Source organism: Mus caroli, unplaced genomic scaffold (genome assembly GCF_978045245.1).
Source record: "Mus caroli unplaced genomic scaffold, Mus_caroli_1 scaffold_14, whole genome shotgun sequence".
Lineage (NCBI taxonomy): Eukaryota > Metazoa > Chordata > Mammalia > Rodentia > Muridae > Mus > Mus caroli.
In genome coordinates, this window is record NW_028227269.1 from 896,503 (window position 1) to 908,668 (window position 12,166).

General features: G+C 49.7%; 1 protein-coding gene across 4 annotated transcripts in view; it reads left to right on the plus strand.

The window, feature by feature from the left end:
* Dnmt3a (DNA methyltransferase 3 alpha) overlaps window positions 1-12,166 on the plus strand; it is a 105,436-nt gene that overhangs the window by 31,635 nt on the left and 61,635 nt on the right. For all 4 annotated transcript variants that reach the window (XM_029484347.2, XM_029484345.2, XM_029484346.2 and 1 more), the window contains one exon: window positions 9,720-9,824. In XM_029484347.2, the coding sequence (XP_029340207.1) occupies window positions 9,720-9,824 (105 nt within the window). The remainder of the gene's footprint in view (window positions 1-9,719; window positions 9,825-12,166) is intronic.

The following is a 12,166-nucleotide window of genomic DNA, read 5'->3' on the forward strand; positions in this document are numbered from 1 at the left end:
ATGCTATGAACTGGCAAGTTTAGCCATGCTCTCAGCAAAGCCTCGGGTAGCCAGGCCCTAGATACAGACCTGGATTTGCGTCAGGGCTTCCTGGGTGACTCAGCTATCTGAGGAGCCAGCACCCTGCCCACCTGCCTGCCTGAGTGTGACGTTTTGGTGAGATGGTGCACATGAGTGATTGGTTAGCTTAGGGACCTGCCACACAGTAATTTTAGCCTAATTAGTCTAGTTCTGGACCATTATTTGTCTACCCACTTGCCTCCCTCCCTCCCTGCCTCCCTGTCCCTCACTGGACTGTGAGGTAGGGGAGCTGTGGTGGGGTGTGTGGAGTACGGCCTCTAGAGCCCAGCATATGAAAAGAAGCTTTCTCCAGGCCCACAGGCACGAAAAGCCTGAGGCCTGTTACTCTTGGGACAGAAGGGAAGCCAAGGCAAGAGACAGTGAGACCTACTGCTTGCTGTGTTTAGCTCCAGGAGTCTGAGCAGGGGCCACAGCCAGGCTTACAGTAGCATTGGTCTCTCAAGCTTTAAATGATAAAGGAAGGATTGGAGCCCAGCCTGTTAGGAAAGCAGATCCCCTAGGGTAAGTGTGGGGAAGACTGGAATCAGCCATGTAGAGGGAATATGGAAAGCTGAGCTTAGCAAGTGTCTCTTCTGGCCTGGGCCCAGGAGGCCTGGTTGTGCCTATTGCTTCCTTGTACAGCCATGGGACAGTTAAGGTGTCAGCCATCGACACTGTACTTCACTGTAGGGTACGGCAAGTTAGACACCAGGCATCTCCTTTACACTGCAGTTACTGCAATTGTTCATAGTAACCCGGGAAGCACCTGCTACTTTTATCCCCATTCCACAGATGGGGAACCAAAGGAGGCTAGGGAACTTGGCAAAGGCCAGGTGGCTGCAAAGCAGTTTCATCTAGACTAGCTGCTTCTGTAACCCAGGGTACATCCAGAGCCACAGTGGGCTGCTGGAGGAGCAGACATGAATATGCTTATGTCCATGGGGCTGGGTGCAAGCAGAACAGTGGGTGTTCCACTTGAGAGCTCAAGACTGAGTTTCATTTGTATCCAGTACACAGTAGGTGTTCAGTGGATATTTTCACTGTTGCCTGGCCTGAGAGTGGGGGATGAGATCCAGCCTACTATGTGTTTGGTCCAGAAGTAGGTGAAGCGAGTAGCTTGTGGTGACAGGATGGATGTCCTGGCAGGCAAAACTATTTCTTGTTTTGTTTTGTTTTGTTTTGTTTTGTTTTTCGAGACAGGGTTTCTCTGTGTAGCCCTCACTGTCCTGGAACTCACTCTGTAGACCAGGCTGGCCTCCAACTCAGAAACCCACCTCTGCCTCCTGAGTGCTGGGATTAAAGGTATGCACCACCACTGCCCAGCAGCAAAATTATTTCAAATCCTTTAACATTTATGAAGCACCTGCTCTATACAAGTTCCTATGGTCTGTAGGGGATCCTAAAAGGGACACTAAGGCATGGCTCCTGTCTCCAGAGAAGTGGTGGCCTTTGGCTAGGAGGGATAATTTCTTTCTTTTTTTTTTTTTTTTTTTGGCTTTTCGAGACAGGGTTTCTCTGTATAGCTCTGGCTGTCCTGGAACTCACTCTGTAGACCAGGCGGGCCTCGAACTCAGAAATCCACCTGCCTCTGCCTCCCGAGTGCTGGGATTAAAGGCGTGCCCCACCACGCCCAGCTTGGATAATTTCTTTCTATCAGTAATTATTCCTGTAAAGCCAGTGACTGTTTGCTGACTCCTGTCAGTTTCTGAAATGAAGGGCTGATGAGCTTTCAGGGGTGACTCTGAAGGTGCCTCTAGCAGTTCTTGTCATTCACAGGACCTCAGCCTCTGTCCCTTGCCGTGGAGCAAGAACCACCTCTGTAGGGGTGAGGCATGTCTGCAGTGAACGTGTATAGGTCTGAGCCTTGTACAAGTCTGTGATGCCCTGCTAGGGCTTCTGAAGCAGGGCGCTCAGGCAGCCCAGGGCAGGTCTTTGCCTCCTGCAGAAGACAATTCCATGGCCACAGACAGTTCCTGGGAGGTCAGCCAGCTGGCAAAGGCTGCATGCTTATTGTCCTGGGAGGCCTGGGCAAGTAGCTGGCTAGATCTGGCAAGTTCATCCCCTTGACTCAAACACCAACTTGAGGCATCTGTTCAGATTCTGGGTCAGTGGCTTTTGCTCTCAGCACTAATGGGAGCATAGATGTCTCTCTGTTTCTGGGGAAGGGCTTCTTTTGGGGGACAAGGGCCTATGCCTAGGCGGATATAGAGGCTTAAGAGGCCCACGGGCTGGACCTGAGAAGCTGGAACTGCTGGTTCTGAAGGCTTCCTCCCCTGCCTTTGCCTTCCGCAAATCTCCTCATCTCCCTGAGCTTCACTTTACCACCTGTGTGATGGGAGAACATGACACCTACTGTGGTTTCTGTCAATCATATAAAGAAAATGAAGAGCAGGCCTGTAACCCCAGCACTCGGGAGGTAGGGGAAAGAGGATCAGAAGTTCAAGCCTGTCTCAGCTGTCTGTCGGGTTCCAGGCCGGCTCAGGCACTTGGGAGCCTGTTTCAAAACCCAACAACAAAAAAGAATATATGGAAATGCTTTGGTGATTTTGCTGTATTGTACAAATGTGAGCAATTATTGGCATAGCCCAGCTTGTCAGAAGGCAAAGATGTGTGTGACTTAAAATAATCCATCCAGTGAGCTGTGCTAAAATGTAGGTGAAATCATAGCCTCAGAATTTTAGAGTGAGGCTGCTGGGGACCACATAACCTAACAGCCACACTAGCTGAAGGTTCCCCAAAGCTGTAAAGACTTCCAGAAAAGGAAAGTGACAATTACATTTAAGGTGTAGATGATCTGTTTAAGGTTGGGGGTTGAGGCAGATCCCTGACACTTGGGCCGTGCAGCCTGGAGGACCACAAACTCATGAACACTCTGAGTTATACAGTGAGAGCCTCCCTCAACACACAATGCAAAACAAAACAGGTGTGGTGGCTCATGCCTATTAGCAGCACTGAGGAGGGAGACTATTGTACGTTTGAGGCCAGCTTAGGCTACGTAATAAGTTTTGGACCAGGCTGGGCTCAACCTGTTTGTGACTGAGGAGACATAGAGATCTATGTGCCTTTGTGCCCTGTGCGCTGTAGGTTTGTATGTGTGTCTTTTTTGTGCATGTGGACTCTATTCTTTTTTTTTTTTTTTTTGGTTTTTTTTTTTTTTTTTTTTTTTTTGAGACAGGGTTTCTCTGTGTAGCCTGGCTGTCCTGGAACTCACTTTGCAGACCAGGCTGGCTCGAACTCAGAAATCCACCTGCCTCTGCCCCCTGAGTGCTGGGATTAAAGGCGTGCGCCACCATCCACCATGCCCGGTGTGGACTCTACTCTTTACTGAGTATCTGCTATGTGACAGTCACTCATCTAAGGGTTGCCCAGAGTCTGTCAGGCTAGGCTTTTTTTTTTTCTCTTCTGTTGTTGTTGGTTTTTAGAACAGAAACTCAAGTACTCTAGGCTGGCCTAGAAATTCTGACCCTCCTGCCTTCACCTCTCGAGAAGTCCCTACTGGCCAAGCACATTAGTGCACTGGCACTGGGAGGCAGGAGGATTGCAAGTCTGAGGTCAGCCTGAAATTCATGGGGAGACTCTGCCTCCAAAATGAAAAACAGCAGCGCTGGTTACTCAAGGATTCAAGGAGCTCATAGCATTACAGGGGTGGGAGTCTGTCAGGACCTATCTGTTCAGCCTAGGTAGGGAAAGCAAGCCCGGGAAGCCTTCAGGGAAGGTGGGTTAGGCAGAAGGAGGAGCTGTGCCCTGGGAAGCAGCTGCTTTTGCACCGCTGCCTATGTTGGGCCCTGGGATAGAAAGGAAACACAGGCAGTTCAGCAAGAGCCCAGGAACCTTTGCAAAGACTAGGAGCTGGGCTTGATCCTCCAGGTCCCTGGGGTCCCCCTCAGAGAGGGTTAAAGCTCTGTAGAATGACATAGTCCACCTTGCAATTTGGAAAAGTCTGCCGCTCCAGCATCCGCATAGCTCACCATAGCAACGGCGGTAGCCAGATGTTGGGATCTGTCTGCTTGTGAGTGATGGCTGCACATGGAGGGGAGAGAGCTGGGATTTGCTGGAGGCCAGGAGGGGGCCTCTGCTGGCGGGCTGGGAATGCTGGCCCCTGTGAAACATTCTAGTATGGAGGCAGGAGGAAGTAAGCCATTCCCCAGTGACTGTCACTGTTCCCAGGTTCCTCTATCGCCTTACTTATTTCTCAAGCTCCAGCTGTGGGGCAAGCATGATTTCCATCTTATGGATAAGGAATGCAGGCTGCAGAGAGGCTAAGTTCAAGGTGACTCGTAAACCGTGTAAATTCCTGCTCAGCCCAGCCCTGCTCTTTGCAAAACCCGTCTATAATTTCTGCCCCCACTATAGTTCTTGAGACTCCTCAGATTGGGAGAGAGGAGTCTCCTCCTCCTCCCTCTCCCCCTCATCTCCCCCTCCCCCTCCGCCTCCCCCTTCCCCCCACCTCCCCTTCCTCCTTCGTCTCCCCCTCCCCTCGGATGAGGAGGCCAATCTGGGCTCAAATCTGTTCCCACTAAATGTGCTGCTGTTTCCAGCTGCTCGGGTTACTACAGCACAGGTTCTTGCATTTCAGTATTAGCGATGCCCCATCATTCAGTGCTGCTTGCAGATTTGAGAAGCATAGCCCACATTCCTTTGCTTAACCCGTCGTAGGCACTGACAGGCCCCTGACAGATGCAAGAATAAACCACTTGATAGACCTCCCTGGAGTCACTGAGGGCATGGCCCAGACCATCTGTTCACCCAATCAGTGTATCAGTCCCCTGCCCAGTGGTATGAAGAGCCCACAGGCAGGCTCAGAGCAGAAAGCATACCCTCCATTTTAGAATGCTATATTGAGCCAGGCGTGGTGGCGCACGCCTTTAATCCCAGCACTCGGGAGGCAGAGGCAGTCGGATTTCTGAGTTCGAGGCCAGCCTGGTCTACAAAGTGAGTTCCAGGACAGCCAGGGCTATACAGAGAAACCCTGTCTCGAAAAACCAAAAAAAAAAAAAAAAAAAAAAAAAGAATGGGAAGGTGGGAGCCAAACCTGGATATGGATCCAGAAGACTAGGAGGTCTGTTCTGTGCATCTCTTGCTTCCTGCTGGGGTTGGGGCCCAGGCCTGGTGCTCTCCAAGTGCGGGTAAGGTGGCTTCTTAGTCCAGGCTGGACTAGTCTGGATTGAAGCCAGCAGGGACAAAGTGTGCTGACTGTGTGTAGCATGCCTGGATAATTTGTATGAGGTAAAGCATGTGAGCAGCACATGGAGGGACCACGTGGCATAGGGTTTGCTGTTAAAGACCCTAGAGGCCTTTCCCATGGGGTCATGAGAACAGGGGTTGTCTGTACCAGAAGGTCAAGTGTCTTTGGTTTGGTTTGATTTCCGATTTTGCTCGTTTTTGTGATAGCCAAAGATGGTTTTGAACTCTCCAAAAGGCAAGGCTAACCTTCCACGCCTGCCTCTCCAGTTCTGGCATTGCAGGCATAGATTGCCACACCTGGCGTATGCAGCTGGGGACCCAGGTCTCAGTTCCAAGCTCACTAGGCAAGCAGTCTACCAATCTAGCCAAAATGGCTTTGGTTTTTTGTCATTGCTGTATGGTGGCCATGTTTTCTTTTTTCCTGATGAAAGACTTTCACTCTGTTTTTTCAGACAGAATCTAGAAAGTCAAACAGATCCCTAAAACTGTGATAAATGTAGTTTGCTAGAGAAATAATAGTTCAAATGCCAGAATCTCTGGGTAGTTGTGCTCTAGGCTCCATCTTAGGGTCTGAGGTAGAAACAATGAACGGAGCAGACCACAGGCCTGGTACTTGTTCACTTTAGAAAGCAAAGGCAGGCAGACGGCTGGGTTCTTCCCCCAGCCTGTGAATAGGAAGCTGAGGCTCAGAGGAGAGGAGCCCACGATGAGGACCAGGGGCTGTAGACCTGCTCTAGTCATGTCTGTGAGTTCACACTTTCCCTGATATTTTCTATAAAGACAGTCACAGCTGTGGTAGAACCAAACCAAAAGCAATGTCTCACTCCCAGAGTTGCCAAGGTAACCCACATGCTCTGAGCTGCGTGTGTCAGATTTGATCTGTGTGTCCCCACTAGTTTCTTGAAGAGGCATCCTTAGATCCTTGGGACACAACTCAACAGAACAACTGGACAGAACAACAGCTGGCTTCTCATGGACATGTGTCCTTGGGCTACCTGTGGCAGGGCCCCTTCTGTGGCCCATCTGTCTCCCTGGAGCCTTCTAGCCTCACCTCTTTGTCAGCCTCTCCTAAAAAGAATGCCCAGAGGTCAGTGGTCCTGGAGGCAGCCTCTCCCTCCACACTGGAGCCTCTGCCTCCTGGAGATTCTTTGTGGCTGGGCTCCTTACCTGGTTCTCCAGCCTTTGTCCTCTGGCCATTGTATCTTGCCCAGTGGCAGGGCCCTCCAAAGCCAGCTCTGACCCCTAGCCAAATCTCCTTGACATCATTGTATCAGGTCTCTTGCCTACTAGCCCTTCCTTTCTCCTACAGTGCACTGGAGACCTCTCCCATGCCTCTATCTATTCTGTCTCCTTTGTAAGCTGGACAGTCCCCACCAGTAGGTGCCGAGGTGTGCCTGTCTGTCACCTCCACTCACAGCTCTTCAGAGGCCTGTTAGAACTTGAGATGTGATTGTCTGCTTCCTAGACATGCCATGAGTGGATGGATGGATGGACAGACAGACAATAGGTCAGTATTGCTCTTGCTGTGTGTCAGAAGCCTGTGATTGGTCACAGTAGGTCTTCAGTACATGCCCTTCCAATACCTGAAAATCGATGTGGTGAGCCACAAACTATTTTGAAATCACAGAAAATGAAAGTTGAGTGGGATGTGGAGGACCATGGCAAATCTCCAGGAAGCATGGGCACCCTTGCCTTCTCTGTCCATGGTACCAGTGTCTCTGTGGCCTGGCTTTCTGCAGTGAGATCTGCAAAGCCATTTTCAGATGCTAATGTCATGTAAGGCTCGTGGAGCAGTCTTCTTGGTCAAGGGCTCACTCCCCTTCCCCAACATTGTTTCTGCCAGTGGTTAGTCATGTTGGAGCCTGCTGAGTCAAAAGGGACTTGTGGGTGGTTTGTGGCCAGGCTGGAGCAGTGAGGCAGGACTTTCTAGGTTTGCAGCTCTGCCCCAGAAGATGTGCCTGGAGGTCTCAGCCCTGAGCAGGTTTTGTTGAGTAGGAGCAAAGCAGAGGTTCCATGGTCTCCAAGACACTTCTGTGGCATGGTGATGTCAGTGTCAGGGCCACATGGACCAGGCTCGGGGCAGGAGTGTTTGCAGCCTGAAGGAAATGCCTGCGTTCTGCACAGTGTTGCATGCATTTTAAACTATGTCATAAAGTGATCATTTGATGATATTTTGTTTTCAATAAAGATTCATTAAATACCTTGCTGCTTGAATGTCTGTAATCATGTAAGTTTTTTTTTCCAATCATAGAGATAAAATCAACTGTGGTCTGGGAATATGACTCAGTGGTAGAGCCCTTATGTTGCAAATATGAATCCCTGGTTTCAGTGCCTAGCATCCAAACCAGACAACTCAGAGCCTCGCATTAGGATCTTTTGTTCCTTCATTTATTTGTTTGCTTTTTGTTTTCAAAACAGTCTTTCTCTGCATTTCTGGCTGTTCTGGAACTCACTCTCTCTCTCTCTCTCTCTCTCTCTCTCTCTCTCTCTCTCTCTCTCTCTCTCTCTCTCTCTCTCTCTCTCTCTCTCTCTCTCGACCAGGCTGGTCTGGAACTCAGACATCTGCCTGCCTCTGCCTCCTGCATCTACCTCCTGCCTGGCTGTGCTATGATCTTATAATTAGGAAAATGTGGGGGTTGGAGAGATGGCTCAGTGGGTAAAGTATTTGCTGCTTAAACATGGTGATCCAAGGCCAGATCCCCAACACCCACATGAAAACTGGGGATGTGGTGCTAGGGAGATAGACGGGAAGACCCTGTCTCAAAAAACAAGGGTTCGGGTTGTTGATATCGTTCAGTGGATAAAGTCACTAGGCACAAAGCCTGACCACCTGAGTTCAAGTCCCAAGACCCCTTGGTGAGAGAATAAATACCTGAGAGTCCTATGACTGTCTGTCACATGACCACTTGTGCTGCATGTGTGTACATGCCCATACATACAAATAATCTATGTAATAATTTTTAAGGACATTATTTTTGGGGCTGGTAAGATGGCTCAGCGGTTAAGAACACTGACTGCTCTTCCCCAGGTCATGAGTTCAAATCCTAGCAACCACAGGATGGCTCAAAACCATCCTTAATGAGGAACAACAACAATAACAAAAACAAAAAAAAACAAAAAACAAACAAACAAAAAAACCTATGGGCCAGAGTGAGCGGGGCCAGAGTGAGGGGTAAAAGACATTTTTTTAAATTTGTTTATTTTTGTTTTTCTGAGTCAGAGTTTCTCTGTGTATCCCTGGCTGTCCTGAAACTTGCTTTGTAGGCTAGAATGGCTTCAAATTCAGAGATCCACCTGCTTGTGCCTCTTGAGCATTGGGACTAAAGGCATGTGCCACCAACATACCTGGCTTAAAGAAATTCTATTTTGTAAAGGTGGAGAGCAGTTGTGGAAAACACCTGATTGGCTTCATTTCCACATGCACACATGCATGTTCTCTTTGTGTGCTTAAAGCCAAGTATGGCGGCACTTGAGCACTCAGAGGTGGAGGCAGTAGCTCAAGGTTGGCTACATAGGGAGTTTGAGCCTAGTCAGAGCTAGGTGAGATCCTGCCTTAGAAGCTATGGTGAAGGCAGAGGCAAAGGCAGATGGATGTAGGTCAGCAGCCTGGTCTACAGAGTCAGTTCCAGAACAGTCAAGGCTACACAGAGAAACCCTATCTCAAAAAGAAACAAACAAGCCCTAATAATAATAATAATAATAACAATAATAATAATAATAATTTAAAAAAAGAAGTTGTGAATGGAACATATAACTTTTTACACACACACACACACACACCAGGCCTAGTAGCTCATGCCTTTTGTTTTGTTTTGGAATGATTTATTTATTTATTTTATGTATATGAGTACACAGTTGCTCTCTTCAGAAACACCACAAGAGGGCATCAGACCCCCATTGCAAATGGTTGTGAGCCACCATGTGGTTGCTGGGAATTGAACTCAGGACTTCTGGGAAAGCAGTCAATGCTCTTAACCACTGAGCCATCTCTCCAGCCTGGAACATATACTTTTAATCCTGGAACTCAGGAGACAGATCAGATGGTTTCTTGTGAGGCCTAGTTTATATAGCAAGTTCAAGGGCTACTAGAGTTCTATAGTGAGACCCGATCTTTAAAAAAAAAAAAAAATCAAAGCACACAATACACTCATTAGAGGGAGTAATACCCACTGGAGGTCCCGGGGTCCCTCCAGGATTTAGCTGCCTATTTTATTTGGCCAACGCTTGGGATTGAACCTAGGGTGTTGTGCACGCTAGGCAAATACTCTGTCACCGAAGCTGTATCCCGGCCCTCTGGATTTACTGGGATGGGGTTCAACTTTACCACACAAGAGGGTTGGGGACAGCATGGCACAGCCCTGGAAATGTGACTGTTGTGGAGGTAGCACAGGAGGAGGCTAATGCCAATCCAGGAAGCCTGGAACACAGTGCCTCTCGGGTCAGCTCTGGCTTACAGGGTGTGTCTGTGTCCACAGGAAGGAGAGGAACAGGAGGAGAACCGTGGCAAGGAAGAGCGCCAGGAGCCCAGTGCCACGGCCCGGAAGGTGGGGAGGCCTGGCCGGAAGCGCAAGCACCCACCGGTGAGTGTCCTCTCTCACATGACCATGCCTGTGTAGCGATGTCTATCCGCAAGGCCTTGGGGACATGAAGGCCAGATGTAGGGCTTTGTTACATCCTCCATCTTTGAACCTACCTTTCCTTTCCACATTTCCTCCAGTTTTAGACTAAAGGCCAGGAACTTGTCTGTGGATTTGGGAGCTGAGATTTCAACCAGGCTCTGACCCCTGGCTTCCCACTGGAAGGGTACCCAGAAAGCCTGCCACATTCCCTGTGGGCCCTGCCACCGAGCCGTACACTAGCCATGGTCCTGTGTTCCCAAGAGGATCTGAGGCTAGACAGAGCCTGATTCCAGAAAAAGGAAGCCATGCAGCCTGAGCTTCTGCAAGAGGCCCCAGGCATTGCTGAAGGCCTGCAGGGTGACTGGCAGTGGTGCCGCTGGCCCCATGCTGAGGTCTGGAGGAGCTACAGGGCTGCTCAAGATGGAGAGAGCTGGGGGGTATGGTGCAGCTGTGGGCTGGAAGAGCCTGCCTCCCTCAGGCCTAAGGGTGGATAATTATTTCCTAGCAAAGCCAGCTGGTTCCTTTCTCTTAGCCCTACCAGCAGAGAACGGTAAACTCGGAGCAGGAGGAGCAGGAGGAGCAGGAGGGTGAAGGGGAACAGCAGCCCCAGATTGGTAACAGTCCTTCTTTGGGGCAGGACAGCAGGGAGTAGCGATTTTCACACATCTAGTTAGGGAGATGGCTCCAGAGAGGTCAGAGGCTCTGGGAACCTGCGGGGAGCAGATGGGGACCACAGCCAATTCTGCATGACTCAAGAGGGAAGGGCGGAAGTTAGGTAACTAGCTGGTAAGTAACTTAGGACATCTTAATAATAAAGCACACATGGATATTTTATGGCCTGTAATGAAAAATCCACCTGACAATGATGGAAGAATAAAATGAGGGTTCAGGAGAATTCCCAGTTTGAGGCAGCTGCACAGCAGATTCCCCATGCTTCTGTCTTTCACCCTGGAGCACCTTGAGGGGTGAAGGTGTGTGAAGGAGCAGCTGGCTCCATTTGACTGCGGGCATGTCCTTGCCCCCTGAGGCACCTCGGCCTGCCATCTGCAGAGCAAATTTCTGCACTCCAGTCACTGAGGACCCAGAGCCACCACATGTAACAAATAAAGAGCCAGTGACCCTTTGACTCCAATTTGTCAGTCTGGAATCAAAAGGCAGGAGCAGCACTGAGAGAGGGTGAGTGTCTGGGGTCAGAGGGTATGAGGAAATAATTCGCCGAGTGAGGACTGGGCGGGAATCATTCAGCCTTTGCCTGAATCCAGCTTTGGTGCAGAAAGAAAAACACTGTCTTTGGAGACCAGCGGACCCGGTTCAAATATCCACTTCACAAGCCACCACCTTTCTGAGCTTGAACAAGTTACAGCCAGACCGCAGGCAGGGTGTATTCCTTCTAGGGTGCCTGAGATGAATTCAGTCCGCTGCAGAGCAAGGGCTAGACTCATCCCTGCCTGGCACCATGGCAATCACAGTTTGACAGGAGAAAGGATGTCATGGTTGGCGCTTCTGAGCTATGTGACCTCCCTGAAAAAAATGGGCTGTCAGGAATACCTGTCCTGTGTACCTCCTGGGGTGCTTGCAGACAGCACAGTGGAGCCCAGATGGGCAGCGTGTGCCAGATAATAAACTTGCATAATTCCCGTGGCCACAGACCAGGCTGTGGGCCTTTGGGGTAGGGCCAGCACTGACCTCTCAGTATACATTATGCAAAGCATCAAGTGGATGTGGTCCAGCTCTGGGTGACTCTGCAGCCACCTGTACTCTGAGGAGAGGCCCCTTGAAAAGCTGGTACCACTGAGGAGTCTGGGACATAAGATAAAGGAGACTTGGTTGGTAGAGGGCTCGCCTCGCATGCATGAATCACTGGGTTGGATCTCAGTTCTGTATAATATTGGGCATGGCATGGTGGCACTTGGGTGTGGTGGCAGGAGGATTAGAAGTTCAAAGTCAGCCAGGTGGTAGTGGTGCACGCCTTTAGTCTCAGCACTTAGGAGGCAGAGGCAGGCAGATCTCTCTGAATTTGAGGCTGGCCTGATCTACAGAGTGAGTTGCAGGACAGCCACAGAGAAACCCTGTCTCGAAAAATGAAAATAATAATAATAATAATAATAATAAAAGTTCAAAGTAAGCTGAGCGTGGTGGCTCATGCCTTTAATCCCAGCACTCGGGAGGCAGAGGCAGGCGGATTTCTGAGTTCGAGGCCAGCCTGGTCTACAAAGTGAGTTCCAGGACAGCCAGAGCTACACAGAGAAACCCTGTCTTGAAAAACCAAAAAAAAAAAAAAGTTCAAGGTAATTCTCTGTTAA